Raw genomic sequence first — 18049 nt, forward strand, 5'->3', positions numbered from 1 at the left:
AATAATTTAACTACTTTTGTTTCCAGTTTCTTGTGCCTAAGGCACAGGTCTGGTTTAACTTCCCTGCTGTGTGCACCATTCCTTATTCCTGTTATATTCCTTTACCACTGATTGAAATTATTATTTCAAGGCCCAGCTGAGTTACCAAACCTGAAGCCTTTTAGTGATCTTCAAGTTTTCTTAGAGGACTTCTTTGCCTGGTCAGATGCTCGCTTGTAATATACTTTATGCGTTGCCGGCCTTCCCTACTCAAACACCATTTGCCCATCAAGATTGTAAGTACCTTGGATACGGTGTCATTTTTAATTTTCTTGTCTTCCAGTTCCTTATACTTGGGTTTAGTTTCAGTTGTGATTTCATTGGTGTTGAGGATTCCCTATATTGGTGCATAGGTGCTGAATAGAAATAAAGTCAGGAGACTGGATTTAACTCGACAGCATCTTAGACTAAGCTCTACGACCATGGTAGGTCACTGCTTTGAGCCTTAGTCTGTTTCTGCAGCTGTGCTTTTATACTCACAGGTTTGTGAGGTTTGTAAGTGTTAGAAGTATTTATGCAAATGTAATTATTTTTTGTGCTAGAGTTGGTCATAAAATACAATAAATGTGTTGAATATATAATGGAAAAATACTAGACATCGAGGCAGAAGGCCTAGGTTTAGCTGTGATTGAAGCTGGCTGACCTGTTGAATTTCTTATTTTGTAATGAGATGAAATAGCCCATGAACAACTCGGGACAAATCTCAATTCCTCTGGTCCAAAGCCTCTTCTACCTGCTTTTGATGAGCTGCAAAAGGGCAGAAAGCTCTAGGCTGCCTAAAACATTAGGAAAAGGCAGAAAATAGAGAATTACTTTGAGAGACCAACCTTTAGGCCTTTTACCTGTTGGATAAACATCACCTCAAACATCAACATTATATATTTATGGTCCAAAATGAAGGAGAGTAACCCAATATATATTTACTTTTGTTTTGACTGACCCCCAAATAAAAAACTGCCCATTTGTGGTTTGGAGATTATTCAGAATTTATATGCTAGGATGCAAATACCAAAGTCCCTCTTCTCAAGGAGCTTCTACTGGCGGGGTGGTGGTGGTGAAGGAAATACACAGGTGCAATAGAGAAATATTGAAAATTTTTAAACAGCAGGTTAATAAGTTTTAGTTCTGTGTTGTAATGGTGTGGTGCACACTAGCCTCAGTTACGTTATGTTGGGGTTCTGGTGCTTTTATTTTAGCCCTAACTACCAGTTCTGTGAGCCTAGGTGAGGCACTTAACTAAAGTGTCCCAGAAAACCAAGAAAGAGAACATTTGCTATTTGGAACTCACTGTGAAGTTTTTTCAGTGAAATATGTCAGGATTAAAGTAGGGTAGACATTGAAGATGGACTCCATTGAGAAAGAGTCAGTAAGTGGGAATCAGAAGTTGATTGCTAGAATTAGGCTTTTGAAGAAAAGAAACTCATTCTTTCCATCCAACAAGGTTCTTCTGCCTTGAAAGAATTTAATTTGAATTACTTGAATCTAAATAATTGAAACTAGGATTCCTAAACTGACTTAAATATACTGCTCAGCTTTCACACTCTAAAATTGTGTTTTTGTTCTGTTTTTTGGAGGAGGGAAGGCAAGTTAATTGGCTTGCCCAAGGTCACAGCTGGTAATTGTATCAAGTGTCTTGAGGCTGGATTTGAGTCCTGACTCCAGGGCCAGGGTGCTCTACTCACTGTGCCACCTAGCTGCCCCCACTCTAAAATTCTGTGATTTTTCTGCCACACAGGTATATGCTTCTAGGATTAGAGTGAGGAAAACAATAGTATGGCTTCTAAATTTGTATTGAGGGCTAAAGTGGTCACATGACAAAGAATAGGTTTGTGAGGCTCCCCACCTTTTCTGCAAGTCCTACAATGCTGAGAGACTGGAGAGGTTGGAGTGACTTAGTACCTTAAGAACTATCACAGAGACCAATCATGGTAGTTTTCAACCATTTATTTGCCATATTACAAGAGATGATTAGTCAAAAAGACCAAAGCCCATGTCATCATCTGATTCCTCCGATTCCTCTTTCTTAACTTCCTCTTTCTTCTCTTCAGCTGAAAAGGAACAAGATGCATGTATGAATATCTGAATTGACCTAAGCTTAGAAGTAAATGTTTCTTGAATGCTACTTCAAATACAGTGCAAGAAAGCAAGAACAGGTAGTGAAGGTACAATGTCTTTTTGCTTTCTCATGCCTCATCATTTCTTCTACCCAACACTAGTAAAGCATAGCATCTAGAATGAGATATATAGATAATCCACTCAGTCAGGAATGACCTGATCCTCAATAAATAGCTACTTCAATCTGTGGTGACTGCATCTAGTTCAGAAATCAAAGAAAGAATGCTTACCAGGGGCAGCACCAGCAGCAGGGGCAGTGCCCCCAGCAGGAGCAGCACCAGCTGCCGGGGCAGCTCCACCAATTCCTACATTGCAGATGAGACTTCCAATGTCAATGTTGGCCAGGGCCTACAAACAACAACCAGCAATTAAGTGTTGCCTATTCAGCTAATCTTCACTGATTTATCTTATAGGCTACTTGGGTTAGCTCTCTTCATAGAGAACAAAACAGTCAAAGGAGAGACTCAGGTTTTCTAGAAACAGGGTAAAGAGAAAATGGTTGAATATTAAATGAGAGCTACCTTAACTTTGAAAGGAGAATGGCTTGAAGCATTTCTCTCTGCAGGGCATTTGCAGCCATGTAGAATCTAGTGCTTTTCTTAGTATAAAACCAGCTTGTCATACCCTGACATCAATATACAGTACTGCATTGTAGAATGAGGGATGTTTGTTTTTTATTCCTTATATAATCTACTAGACTAAGGCTGCCTTACCTTTGCAAATAGACCAGGCCAGAAAGGTTCGACATTTACACCTGCCGCTTTAATGAGGGCATTGATTTTATCCTCCTGTAACAAAGCAATAAAATGCTATTTAAAAGTCACTTTGCTGATAACATGGCATATAAGCTTTCCAGAACACATCCACTATTCGATACTATACCACTGTTACAGCTTTCACTGGGTCCAAAGATGCTGTCAAATGATAGCATGTTGATATAGTACTTTCAAAGTTGACAAAAGCACCGTTCACAATCCAATTAATCATTACAAGTGAAATCACTGCTATGTCCTGGGGACTCCAAAATAAAAGTATTGTCTCTCCTTGCCCTCAAAACAGCTTGATACAGTAGAAAGATTATCTGGAATCAAGGGACCTGAGTTCAAATTCTGCCTCTAATAGTCACTAAAATCATGGCGATAGCTAGCATTTACATTGTGTCTACAACCCTGAGAGGTGCTGTTCTATCGTCATCTCCAGTTTTACAGTTGAGGAAACTGAAGCAAATAGGCTACATGACTTCCCTAAGGTCACATTGCTAGTGTCAAAAGGTTGTCTGTGACTCCCAGGTCTTGTGTGTCAACTCGTAACCTAGTAAGCTGCCCGGTTTAACCTTGGTCCATAAATAGCTAGCTCCTTTACAGATTTGCAATATGCTTCATGTGAGTTATCTCTTTTGGTCTTCTTAACTCGTGAAAGAATAGGTATTTTTATTATCCCCACTTTAAAGATAAATCTGGGAAGTCAAATGAGTAACCTAGGGTCACAGTGTCCCAAGGGAGATTTGAACTGGTTTTCCTGGCTCCCCATCCCATGCCACCATTTATCTAAAGGTCTTTGGCACCTCGTTAACTTATCTATTAATTGAGGAAGTTGAAGGGAAGGTTGGTCAGAGGCATGTTTATTCATGGCTTACCTCTGAATTTCCTTCCAACTAGACATGGGCTGCTGGGTGGTGTCATGGATGGACCAGAGTTCAAATGCGCCTAAGACGCTGTGACCCTGAGCAAGTCACTCAATCGCTTCCTGCCTCACTTTCCTCATTTGTAAACTGGGGACAACTATGATGGTGATGATGCGGCACCTCCCTATCAGGATCAATGAGACCACGCTGGTAAGGCCCTGGCACCTCCTAGGTGCTGCAGAAAAGCTGGCCCTGCTGTTATGCCGCATCACCACCATTACTGGCGCGGCCTGTGGCCAGAGCACAACCAGCTAAAACATCGCTCCTGAGGCCTGAGCCGGGCAGGCGTTAACGTGGGGGAGGGGAGCTGCTTTGGAGGCCCCCCCACCCTTTCACCCCCTGCTTCCAGACCGTGACTTGAGCCGGGTCACCCGGGAGGGGGCTGGAGGGGGGTCAGGGTCAGAATTTGAACCCGGATCCTCGGATTTAAAGCGCTGCGCTCCGGTCCCGGGGCGACCTTGCCCGGGGAGGACAGCGCGCACCGCACCCCGAGGCTCAGCCCCCGTAGCCAACCAGGGCCAGACCCGACCCCCGAGGCTCACCGTGACCGTGACCTCATCGTCGTGCAGGATGAGGGCCGAGTAGATGCAGGCGAGCTCCGAGACGGAGGCCATTTCTGGGGCTGCCTGGCCTGGTGCTAGCCGTCGGCTGAAGCGAGCACGAGCCTCAGCCTCACCCCAGCGCAGCCTTAGCTTCCTGGGAAGAACCGAGCACCTTACGGGCAAACGGCGAGGCGGGGCGAAGCGGCGCGGCGCCTGCGCAGAGGTGCCGCCGACCCGGGCGCGGCCAATCAGCGCCCAGCTCCGGGCGGAAAGGGCGGGGCGGATGCCTCCCGAGGGACCAAGGGCCGCTGTCTTAGCGGCAGACCCTCGCCTTGCACTGCGCCTGGGGAGCCGCTAGGAGGCGGTGTTCCGTAACATTCCTTCCTCTGCACCTTTCCCTCTGCCCCAGACGATGTTCCCAAGCAAACAATGGTCCTTTATATATATATTATATATGTATATACATATATACACGCATATATATACATATACATATATGTTCATTGCTGTCTTCTGACACAAACCATAATAGAGTTTTTCAGGAGAAAGTCCTTAGGGACTCTTAGGAAGCAGACGTCCAGCACCGGCCGGAGATGGGTACCGGGCTCTAGAATTCCCCCCAGGCGCGGCAGCATCCGGTCTGGCTCGCCCAGGACAGAGCCCACCCTCTGAGGGCAGCGCCGCTGTTCCCGGTTCTCTTTCCCGATGCTCCCGGGCTCACTGTTTCTCCTTCCCACCATTTCTCCCATCGGCTATCCAAAGCCTCTTTGGAGTGTGATGCCTGCGGGCATCAAGAGGCCACTCAAACTGAAGGAAAAGAAGGGGAGGAGGAGGAAAAGGCCATTCACACGCAGGGCACCCTGCATAGTGCGGTACAGGGCCCTGGTTCGAAACAGAGCGCCTGGGTTCGAATGCTGCCCCTGACATGCGGACTCATCCCTCGCTTCATCTCCCCGGATCGCGGCTCCTTTCTCTCCGTAAAGTGAGGGAGATTGGACCTAGGTCTGAGGGTCTAGGATCCTATGAGTGGACTAGCAGGAGAATTGTGAGAGACGTGGGGAGAATGCAAAAAGAAAGCGTACCATTTTCAGTATTGAGTGGTAGATAAGAGAGAGAGAGGCCGGGAGAAATCGTCTGGTGCCACGCAACCGCAATCATTTTCTGCCCTTACAGCTTCTGTTTCTTTGTGTAGGCAAATCCAAATAAAAGCAGCCTAGCATATTTGAACCAGGGAGACCTGGATTCAAGTTCTGCCGCTGACAATTTCTGGGCAAGTCACTTAGAATATTCTCTAAGAACAGTCTCTAAGATTATAAATAGCAGAGAAGGTGCTGATCTGCATTGATAGGAATTTCCTCATCAAGAAAATTCCTTTTATCAATCATACCACAGATTTAGTCAATTCCCTATTTATTCAATTCCATATATAAGTATCCTAGAACTCAAAGAATCCTAGAGATCAGGAATCCTAGGAAACAGCTAGAAATCTATGGATTCTTCTTCCAAGCCCGGAGACTGGACCATCCCCACAGGGAAATGTTTGGTCCCAGTCCTGAATGTGAATGAGATGAACTTGAGTACGAAATGGAAGAGGACAGCCCAATGGATTAGAAAATAGAATCCAGCAATGTGATGTTTATGAGAAACATACTTGAAACATAATGATTCACACAGTTAAAATAAGGGGCTGTATCAGAAGTTACTATTCTTCATATGAATTCAAATAAATAGAGGCAGCAATCATGATCTAAAACATAGTATAATAAAAATAAATGTGCTCTAAAGAGATAAACAGGGAAACTGCACTGTATTAGTCACCAAAGATGGCACATTGTGTTGGTCAAGAAAGATGGAAAACTAATATCAATATATGCATACCAAATGACATAAAATCTAAATACTTAAACGAAAAGCCAATCAGGAAGAAATGGATAGTAAAACTATAATAAAGACTTCAATGTACTGCTTTCACATTTAGACAAACCAACAAAAGGATGAACAAGAAAGAAATTAAGGAGCTGTGATATTAAGTTGGGACTTTTTTTTACTGTTTTAGAATGCTAAACTAATTAAGTGTCTTTGATTGAGTCTTACTAGGTGCAAAGCCCCCAGCCCAAACCCCTATATATGAGGTACTATGCCAATGTGGGCTTGGGGCCCTAAGGGGAGTTGCTAAGACCAGAGCCAATAGTATGTGCCTAAGTTCTGGTCTCTCGGATGACGTTTAATGACATCCAAAGATTGTACAAAATAGAGAACGGAGCTATTTGCTTGAGGCTCTCAGCCCTGGAGGGGAGTTGGCCTGGGACTCTGGGCAGCAGCTCTAAGAGCCTCCTGACTCATCAACCCAGATGTTGATGGTTTCTTGGTAACTATGAATTGTGATCTGGTCTGTTTATATTGTGTATGTTTGTAACTTGTTTGTATTTGCTCTGAAGTTCAGGTTGCTGCTTTTCCTCCTGAACCAAGTGAATGATATCTGTATGTTGGATTGAAATAAGATTGTTAACCCCTTAACATTACTTTCCTTAGTAAAGCATATCAAAAGAACCTGTGTTGGCAGCATTCTTGTTGTTGGGCTTGTGTTGGTCTTTCACCCCCACAGCAGCTGCTAGCTGAATTGTTGCAACAGCAGCTGAATAGAATTTTGGAAAAGTTGGATAGAATAGCAATTCTTAGTAATTACTGAAGAAGAAGAGTAGAAAGAGGTATATATACATACATATGTAGGTAGTTAGATATTTCAATGGGGATTTGTAAAGGCTCACCTCTACAGAAATTGATCATGTTTTAGGGCATAAGAATCTTTCAGATTCAGAGTAGCAGAAAATATTTAATGCATCCATTACTGACCATAGCAAAACAACAGTTGTTTACAATAAAGGGCTTTGGAAGAAAGGATTAAAAATTAATTAGAGACTAAATAATTTAATCCTAAATATTTGATAGGTCAAAAAAAACCCCATAGAAATGATATAATTTCAACAAAAAAAGTTAGAATGAGACAATATACAAAAATTTTTTGGATGTGACCAATGTAGTCTTCATGGGAAAATTTATATCAATAAACATCCTTTTCAACAAAAGAGAAAGAACAGATCAATGAACTGGATATGCAACTAAATAAAATCATAGAAAAGCAACATATCAAACAAAACCATCAACTGAATGCCAAAATAGAAATCTTGAAAATTGTAGAGACTGAAAAGTTGAAAGCAAAAAGCCCTATTAATTGATAAATAAAACCAGGAGGTTAAAAAAAAAACTAGCAAATTAAGTAAATGGCTAATTTGATTTTTGGAAAGAGAGGAAAATCAAATTGCCATTAAAAAATCAAAATAGAAGAATTAATAACAAATGCATACAGATGAAAAATATTAAATGTAATATTATCAATGAAGCTATACCAGCATATTAAAAATTATGTACTATGACCAGGTTAAATTTATATCAGGAATGAAGGGTTGGTTCAACATAAGGAAAACTATAAATATTAAACCAGAGGTGGGGAACCTGCAGCCTTGAAGCCACATATAGCCTTCTAGGTCCTTGGGTGTGGCCATTTGACTGAGTCCAAATTTTACAGAACAAATCCTTTCATTAAGGGAATTTGTCTTGTGAAGTTTGGATTCAGTCAAAGGGCCACACTTGAGGACCTAGAGGCCTTGAGGCTGCAGGTTCCCCACCCCTGCATTAAACCATTTTAAGATAAAAAACAATAAAATTACTTGATGCAAAGGAGAGTAAGAAGAATCAGGAGAACTATTTACAAAATGCCTACATTTTTGTAAGGAGGAATAACCTTGAAAGGCTTAAGAAACTTAATCAATAAAATGACTGATGATGAAAAGATGTTCTACACCTACTGATAAAAAGTTTATGGTCTCAAGGTGCAGAATAAGACATACGTTTTCAAACATGAGCAGTGTATTTGTTTCTCTTGATTGTATGTTTATTACATGAGTTGGTTTTAGTGTGTGTGTCATTTTGTCATGTAGGAAGAGCTGGGAGGAGAGGATTAAGAATATGATTGTTTAAAAAAAGATAATAAAAGATAATTTAAAAAGAATTGAAATAAACAGAAGGCAATTCAGAGGGAGATGCAGAGAAGCAGGATGAGTTTGAAAGTAACATTCGAATTTATTATATACTAAAAAGAAAAAATCTATACATAATAGAAATTCATGGTTTTATGTTTCATCCTCATTATTTTATATATAAAAAATGCTTATTTTATTTGGTGTTTGTTAAATTCAGATTTAAAAAAAATCATCGAACCCCAAATCCTAAAGCCCTAAAGCCCTTTGAATTCCATCTTTGTAGCCCTTTGATAAAAAATTTAAAAACAACAACTGTGACAAGTCTAACACAAACCGTACAGCTTCCTTATGGTTCCCTTAAAACTATATGATATGCTGAAAGGTTTTTTAAAGTATTAAATGAAAGAAAATGTTTATGATGAACTTTCAGAGCACCTAGACTAGCAGTAAAGAATTTCGACCAGGGAAAGAGGGTATTATTTTTTCAAATTTAAAACATTTAGAGAGAGTATTTCATAATAGGAATTTCTAAGCTGATTTATATTTTGGGAAAGTCATTAAAACTGCTTCTTGCTAGGAGACAGAGTTAGGAGAAAAGGGGTGGGGGGAATCAGAGAAGTAAATTTAAACTACATGCAGGGAAAACTTTCTAACAATCAGAGCAGATATTCTTAACCTGGGGTCCATCAACTTGTTTTTGTAAGAATTTTGACAACTGTATTTCAATATAATTTGTTTCCTTCATAATCCTATGTACTTTGTTTTATGTGTTTAAAAACATTAGTCTGAGAAGGAGTCCATAGGCTTTACCAGACTGCCAAAGGGGTCCATGGTACAAGAATAGTTAAGAATCACAGGACAAACTATATATACCTTTGGAGGTACTGCATTCCTCTTCATTAGAAGTCTTTGAGGGAGCACTAGATGTCCATTTGTCAGACATCATTTATCTAGAGCTGGAATGAAGCTAAAATGCCATCTAGTTCATCTACCCTACCCCAATGTTATGGATGATGAAACGGGGGTCCACAGCGGTTATGGTCTTTGCCCAAGGTCACACGGGTAATGTGCAAGAGGTGAGGTTTGAACCCAGCTCTTCCGACTCCACTTAGAATCACTATCCTTTCTTTTGTCCCTCACTGGATGTTGTAGGTGTTCTTGGTCAGGTACACCTTGGACCAAATGGTCTTAAAGGTTCCTGCCAAATCTGAGATTCTGTGGACATCACAGGAAGGGTCTTTTTTTAAATATGTGCTCCATCACTCAATTGAATCAAGAAACCTAAATCCCTTTGGTAAAGGACGTTTTAAATCAATGAATTCCTTTTCTTCTGGGTGATGCTGGCTTCATGCTGCCCTCCTGTGGCAAGTCTTTGAAATGGTGAGTTAGAAATGCTGGCTGACTAGCTTGCTGGTCCCCTCTAGTGATTAAAGATCCTTAAACTGTTAGGGCAAATTTAACGAAGGAATATAGTGTGGTCTATAGTGCCTAGAGAGGTGGGTCAGGTGAGCCAAGGATGAATGGACACATGTAGATGTGGGAGATTATGAATCTCGGAGTTGGCAAGCAGGCATGAAGTATTGCTTAAGAATTGACAAGGGATCAATAGTAGGTACTGAAAGAGAAACAGTGAGAGCTTGAAGAGAGATCAGAGCTATCTCAAGATAGGATGGGCTGCTTTGGGATGCAGTGGGTTCCCTTTCACAGAAGATCTTCAAATGGAGGCTGGAGATAGGAGTGGGGGCAACCCGCTGGCAATATTGCAGTAGGGATTCGTGTTGGGTCAGACTAGATGGCCTATGAGGTTCCTTCCAGTTCTAGGATTCTCTTGGGCTCCATGTGTAAAACTTTCTGGAGCCCAATGACTTTCATACTGTATCGAAGTGAAAGTAGAACCTGACTGTCCGTGCCAAAACCATGCCTGCCAAAGGCACTCATCTGGGACCATGAGGTCTAGGTGCTTTATGAATGGGTCCAGGAGCACTTCTGCCTGCGTAGATCATATCTCTTCTTTGCTTTAGTATGTAGTCTTGGAGTGTTGCTGTGGCTTGAAAAATTCATCACCCAGCGAGGTTCGCTTCTGAACTTAGCAAGGCAGTTTCTTGGATGTTAGATATATAGTGCATCATTGGGCCTATTTTGGAGGCTGCGTGGTAGAATAGAAAAAGCATCACATTTGGAATCAAAGAAACGGAGTTTAAATCCTGACTCTCTGTTACTATATGTGTTATCTTAGGCAAATTACTTAACCTCCCCAGGCCTCAGTTTCCTCATCTGTAAAACAAGGGGGTTGGACTAGGCCAGGGGTGGGGAACCTGCAGCCTTGTGTGGCCCTCAGGATCCTCAAGTGCGGCCCTTTGACTGAATCCAAACTTCACAGAACAAATCCCCTTAATAAAAGGATTTGTTCTGTAAAACTTGGACTCATTCAAAAGGCTGCACCCAAGGACCCAGAAGGCCACGGGTTTCCCACCCCTGAACTAAACAGTCTCTAAGGTTTACTTTAGATATGAGAATTTATCCACCTTGGCAGGTCTTGTCAGGGCCTGAACTCTGGCATAACCTATGATTATTGCAAAGACCACCGCCATCAATGCCGATGATAACACATTTATTTTTAAGTTCTTACTATGTGCCAGGCACTGGGCTACAAGTTGGGGATACAAATACAAGCAAGACAGTTTCTAAACTTCTATTCTAATTGGAAGACAACACACAAACACACATACACGAAATCTAGAAAGGAAAGCTAGAAAGTAGGAGAGAGGAAGGTCCACGTTCAGTGGTATGGCTTAGAAATAGCCAGGAAATGGCATGGCTCCTGGCAAGACAAGGTGAGAGCTTTCCTATGAGAGCACAGGTTCAGAGTTCAAGGTTCTAATGAGAAGAGGATAAAGGAGAATGGCCAGGAGTTAGAGGCACAGATTATCTTCAGGAACTTGCTGCTCGTCGCTCGCATCCAAGTGGTCTTCCTACTCAAGGGCTCTGGACTCCAGAGGCCCAAGGCTCTCCATGTTGGAGAAGTGGGGGGCAATGAAACAGTGACTTTGCACCAAGCATTCATGCCCATTGCCAGCTCAGGCCTCAGCTCTCCCCGGTGTATGGAGTCATCGAGGTAGATGTAGTCCCCACTTCTGGTGGGAGCTTCCTGTCCAGTGATCAGGGTAGCAGCCACTCCAGGGAGAATATCCCTGTGGCCCCCTGGAGAGGAGCCTAACCTTGGAATAGGAGTGGAGCAGAATTGATAGGAGCATGGATACTTCACTGAGCAGGGGGCTGGCACACAGAGGACACCCAGTGGCCTAGGAAGGAGGGCCCAGGAGGCCTGTGGTGGGATCCAACTTTCATACACATTGCATGGCACCGAAAGTAATAAAGATTGTTTTGTTTTACTGGAGAAATCAACAACAACGAACAAACCACGGTTTAGAAATGACTGGGAAGTGGCCAAATAATTTAAATATGTTGAGGATAATAACAAAAACAGCTTACGTTTATGTAGTATTTTCAAGTTTGCCAAGTGGTTTATATACCTTATCTCATTTGTGTCTCATACCAACCTGGGAGATGGGTACTTCAGCTATTATTACCTCCATTTGACAGATGAAGATGCTGAAATTCAGAGTGCTTAAGTGATATGACCATTTTCAAATAGCTAGATTTGACCTCAAGTCTTTCTGATTCCACACCTGACACTGTATGTTCCAGGCTACATCTCTTGCGTGTGTGGAGTTGGGCCCAGCCTTCTGAACTGTCTAATTTCAAGGCTCTCTGGGTGGGACCTTGAGCTAAATATGGAAAGAATTATGACCCTTTCCATAGAGTTAGCTGGTGCTCTTCCTGCGCCAGTACAAGGGTGATAGTGGTTCTATTCACTAACCCAGGAGCAGACCCAAGGAGAAAGACGTGTTTGCACACTCACAACTCCCACAGTCAAGTGGAAAAGAGAAGCAATTCAACTTGCTCTCCTCTCCCGTGTAATGTAGTTTGCACAATTGACTTTTTCTCTAAAGATCCTCAAATATATTTTATGTTAAAAAAAATTTTAAGTAGGATATATGAAAGATTTCTTCTTCTTAAGCACCCTGAGTTTATTTACAATCACAAAGTTAGCCGGACCTGAATTTCTTTGTCAGATAAGAAGTTTAAAGAGACTAGCACAATTGGTGTATGAAGTTTTTCTGGCTAAAATGTAGAAACTCACTGGGTTTCTCTGCAGGGACTAGTCGTAAACTTTTTGAATGAACGGCAGCTAGGTGGTATGCCAGATAGAGTACTTGACTTGGAGTCAAGAAGTCCTGGGTACAAATCCCAGCCTCAGGTACTTACTAGTTGGGTAAGGGGTATGACCCTAGGCAAGACACCTGACCTCTCTTAGCCTCAGTTTCTTCACCTGTAAAATGGGAATCGTAGCAGCCCTTAATTCCTAGAGTTGTTGTGAGGATCGAGTGAGATAGCCTATGTTACTTGCTTTGCAGAGCCTAAAGTGCTATATAAATGCACTCTATCCACTGCATTGCTTAAGTGCCCCTGTTCCTCTTGGAACATCAGAATATTGCTTATGTCTATGTCTCTAAAGATGTGCAAGAAAGGGCCTTTGGGTCCTGTGAACATGAGCACTCAAGCGAGGCGTACCTACCTACATATACGTATATTTATATGCATATACATACACATATACATACATACACACATATAGCAGAATAGCCTTTACTTCATCCCATAGGAAGAATGCAAAAACCACAAGGACTTACAGGTGCCAATAAAAGACTGGACAACCTCCCTTCCTTTCCTGTAAGCCCCATTTTCCCTCTAAGGACCTATAATAGTCAAAACTTGAACTTGAGAGAACTGACCTCTCATTTTTTTTTTGGTGAGTCCATTCCTAGCACTGCAATATAAATGAGATCTCTGTATTTCTTCCTTTGGAAGGAGTCAGGGGTTTTGCTGTCCTATAAAAATAAATGACCCTTAAGGAAGGAAGAGGGACCATAGGGTAGGAAAAGGAAACTGAAATAGATATTTAGAAACCTGGGTTCTAATTCCACTAATTTGCTATGTGACTTTCAGCAGGTCCCTTCACCTCTCTCATCTGTAAAATCAGAGATTTAGACCTATTGACTTCTAAGATCCCTTCGGCTGTGACATTCTCTGACTCTAGAAACAACGTCATTCCCCCCTCCTCCACCTTCAGGAAGGCACACTACTTATTCTCTGCTGAAATCTCTGTCCCAGCGAATTTTCTCTCTGTTTACTCTCAAGTGCAGCCTCTGTTCTGTTTACTTGGCAAAGATTCTTTTAAGACAGGGCTAAGCACATGGTTTACTCTGCTAACAAGGCTTGGCATTTATTGTGAAGATCTGGGTTGACTTATTCTTTATTCTCTATCACCATTCAGTGGGAAATGTTAAAATAAACAGGAGGAGACAGTTTGAGCTGGGTCAGGCTGGCACTTAGCTGGGGAAAGTGCCCTGAGAACAACCTTTGTGCTCAGTATTGGTGAGAGTTCTCTTGGCATTTTTGTCTTAAATATAGGTGTTTCATTTAAAAGGACTTCTTCACTGTCAACTTATCCTCTCAGATATGGGCCAAAAGAAATAGTGTTTCTTCCTTCTTTCTTTTTTCTTTCTTTCTCTTTTCTTTCCCTTTATTTCTTTCTTTCCTTCCTTCCTTCTTTCTTTCTCTTTCTTTCTTTCTTTCCTTCATCTCTTCCTTCCTCCCTCCCTCTCTTTCTTCCTTTCTTTCTTTCTTTCTTTCTTTCTTTCTTTCTTTCTTTCTTTCTTTCTTTCTTCCTTTCTTCCTTTTCTTTCTTTCTTTCTTTCTTTCTTTCTTTCTTTCTTTCTTTCTTTCTTTCTTTCTTTCTTTCTTTCTTTCTTCCATCCCTTCTTTCCTCCCTCCCTCTTTCCCTGGCTCTCTCCCTTTCTTTTCTTCCCTCCTTTCTCCCTCCTCCTCTCCCTTCCTTCCTTCCTTTCTTTCATCCCTTCCTTCCTCCCTCCTTCTTTCCCTCCTCTCTCCCTCCCTCTCTCTCTTCCTTCCTTCCTTTCTTTTTCCTTCCTTCCTTCCTTCCTTCCTTCCTTCCTTCCTTCCTTCCTTCCTTCCTTCCTCCTTTCCTCTCTCTCTCTGTCTCTCTGTCTCTCTGTCTTTCTCTCTCTGTCTCTCTGTCTCTGTCTCTCTCTGTCTCTGTCTCTGTCTCTCTCTCTCTCTGTCTCTCTGTCTCTCTGTCTCTCTCTCTCTCTCTCTCTCTCTCTCTCTCTCTCTCTCCTCCTAATGACCAGAAAGGAGACTGGCAACACCAGTGCTGGGCAGGATGGTCAGATAAAGTGCAGTAAACTTTGTTCAGGCACCCACCATATGCCTAGTCACAGGGGAGAATAAGAGAGGCACCAGACTTGGAATCAGAAGATCTGAGAAGATCTGAATTCATGTCATTGGACCTAGAGCTGGAAGGTTACTTAGAGATCATTTATCTATCTCCATAATTTTATAGATGAAGAAACTGAGATTCAGAGAGAATGAACCCTGACTCTGGAGTTAGAGGCCTTGGGTATAATAACTTGCATTTATATAGTACTTTAAAGTTTGCAAAATGCTTTACATATACGATCTCCTTTGAAGGAAGGAAACAAGCATTTTTTGAGCACCTACTGTGTGCCAGGCACTGTGCTATACACTTTACCAATATTGTCTCATTTGAGCCTCACATTAACCCTGGGAGGTAAGTGCTAATATTGTCCTCATTTTACTGAGAGAGATGGAGTGACTTATCCAGGGTCATGCAGCTAGGAAGTGTCTGAGGGTGGATTCCAACTCGGGTCTTCCTAACACCCAAGTGCAGCTCTCTGTCCACTGTACCACCTAGCTGCTTACTAAAATAGTAGCTTACATTTATAGCACCTAAAGGTTTGCAAAGTACAGAGGTTATCCTATTTCATCTTCACACAACAACCCTGTGAGGTAGGGGCTGTTATTATCCCTATTTTACAGATGAGGAAACTGAGGCAGGCTGGCTTGCTTAGGGTTATACAGCTCGTAAGTGTCTGAAGCTGGATTTGAACTCAGGCCCTCCTGACTCTAAATCCAACACTTTGCACGGCATCATCTCATTACCTCTGACACTTACGAACTACGTGATGTCGGACAAGGCACTTAATTTCACCAAACCTCCATTTCCGCATCTGTATAATGAAGAGGTTGGAATAGATAGCCTCGGAGATTCTTTCTAGCTGCAGATCTGTTATCTTTAAGAGAAGATGGTTGGATTGGACTAAATGCTACTTGTCCAAAGTCATACAGGTGGTAAGTTACAGAGCTAGAAATTCAATGCAAGTCTCCCCATGCTAAGTTCATTCCATTATATTATGTAATTCACACTGATATCAATAATAATCTTTCATACCACTGTAGCATCCCACATCCTTTATAACGATTTCACAGACACAGGCCAGGAGGTGGCGCAGTGAATAGAGCGCTGGACTTGGAGTCAGGAAGACTCCAGTTCAAATCCAACCTTAAGCATTTCATAGTTGTGTGACCTTAGGCAAGTCACGTCACTTCTGTCTGCCTCCACTTCCTCAACTTTAAGGTGGGGGTGATGAGTTGTGAGGAAAAAAATAAGATAATATTTGTAAACTGTTGTCAGTAATGAGATTTATTTGGCATAGGAGTACACACGTATTTGGGACTTGGTGTGAGAATTTAAGTCCTTTTGAATGATGTTGCATAATAAACACAGAAACCTAAACACAGATACTCTGTTTTCACTTTCATGTGATCTTTATTTGTAATAATGATCTTTGTAGATTTGTTTTCTGTAGATTTTATCTGCAACAAACTTTGTAAATCTGTGAAATGTACTTTTAATGAAATCACTTGAATCTTTAATAGGAAACCATCTATATTCACTAAAGTCAATCTCTTATGAGTTTCTGTGACTTCGATGGAAGCTTTTAACACTAACAAATTAGTGTTCACTTTCCCTGGGGATGTTCCGCTGGGGCATTACGGTATTATGACATGACTTGATGTTGCCAAACTGACTTTAAGATAGACGATATTGAGGGACTTTTGTTGTTTGGCCTATGTTTTATTGCAAAGTGTGAACCATGTAAAGCTTGGTTAAACTGAATAGAGATAGCTTACTGTTGACTCATGGATTTAGAATTGCCTGTAATATTTAATTTCTCTATTGAATTGAGTGTGTGTGATGGCAGGAAGATACAGTTTTTATACATCATATTTACTGAGATGTTGCCATTTTTATTTTACAAATACTTTGGAATCCACATGCTTTTTTTTGCTTCTGTGAGGATTAATTTGGAAAAATTTTTAATGACATTCCACTGATTACAGATTTTGCTTGAGGTTGACTTCAAAAAATTGTTCTGAATGTTCCAACTACAGCATGGTAGGTGCTTAATAAATGCTTATGCCTTTCCCTTTCCCACTATGAGGTATTTGCTTCTACTTAACTCATCCCTTCCCCCTACTGCTGTGTTTACAAAGGAAATATCTTCCAGGCTGAGGTGACTGCATATTTGTTTTGCCTTTGTTGCTTGGAAACTGTTGACATCCTGAGGCATTCTGTTTCCTGCAGAGGGTCATGAAAAACTGATGACTTCTTTTCTTCCCTCTGTCAACAAACCAAACAGGGCTGGTTAACCTTGGCCCAGAATGGGTGAGAAGTGATTGCTCCTTGTGCAAAGGCCATTTGTGCTCTTTAAAGGCTTGAATCATCCGTTTTTCTGTACGCACACACACACGACTAACATGTATACCATACATGTGCTTTCTGGTCGTTGACCGTTTTTAGGTCCTCCAATCACTCTTACATTTCCAGTCCAGCTGGCTTCATTACTATCCTCCAGGATATGCCATCTTCCCTTCCACTTCCCTGCCTTCACTCATGTCCTATCCACTTATCTGTCCCCCTTCAACTATCCAAGTTTTACCCATCCTTTAGGGCCTAGTTCCAACTCCTACTGGAAAAGACATTGGATGTGAAATCAGAGGGTCTGGACAGGAATTCTGCCTCTGCTCCTTACCACCTCTGAGGTCTGGGCAAGCCATTTTCCCTTCTGGGTCTCAGTTTCTTCTTCTGTAAAAAAGAGCGAATTGGACAAAATGGAAGAGACCTTTCTCTTTCTGGTTTTGAATCCCATGTTCCTATGACTTTATCTTCCAAGATTTCTCTTACTGTTCCAGCTCTCTCTCTCTCTCCCTTAGGCTTCTAAATCTCTTTTTGTCCGTACCACATGATATCTATGGAGCAAAGAGTCAGGGGGGGAAAGGGGAGGTGTTGGAAGCCAATTTCATTGTTTTGCTGGGGATCTGGCCTGGGATGTGCCACCTTTTCCCTCTCCCCCTAGTTCTAGGTTTTGACCAATTGCATTCCTGAGTGACCTCAGAGTTCATGAAGCCAAAAAAAATCAGGATTTTTATTCCTACTATGTCATGCCCCAAATTGGGCTAAAGTGAGCAAGTATCAGACTGAAGTCACTTGAACTTTGCCCCCTCCTCTCTGAAGGGGTGAGTAGGGCCATTAGGCAACACGATTCAGGGGAGATGTTTTTAACTTCCTGTGTGTCATGGACCCCTTTAACAGTCTTTAAATGTCTATAGACCCGCTTTTG

At 41.8% G+C, this 18049-nt stretch overlaps 1 protein-coding gene across 1 annotated transcript; it reads right to left on the reverse strand.

The window, feature by feature from the left end:
* Positions 1-1967: 1967 nt before the first annotated feature.
* Positions 1968-4570, reverse strand: LOC118829198 (60S acidic ribosomal protein P1). Its single transcript, XM_036736169.1, has 4 exons — positions 4381-4570; positions 2868-2942; positions 2385-2502; positions 1968-2087 (listed from the first exon to the last, which is right to left on the reverse strand). The coding sequence occupies exons 1-4, from the start codon at positions 4450-4452 to the stop codon at positions 2008-2010; spliced, it is 345 nt and encodes a 114-aa protein (XP_036592064.1). The 5' UTR covers positions 4453-4570; the 3' UTR covers positions 1968-2007.
* Positions 4571-18049: the final 13479 nt, after the last annotated feature.

This window comes from Trichosurus vulpecula, chromosome 8, assembly GCF_011100635.1.
Source record: "Trichosurus vulpecula isolate mTriVul1 chromosome 8, mTriVul1.pri, whole genome shotgun sequence".
Lineage (NCBI taxonomy): Eukaryota > Metazoa > Chordata > Mammalia > Diprotodontia > Phalangeridae > Trichosurus > Trichosurus vulpecula.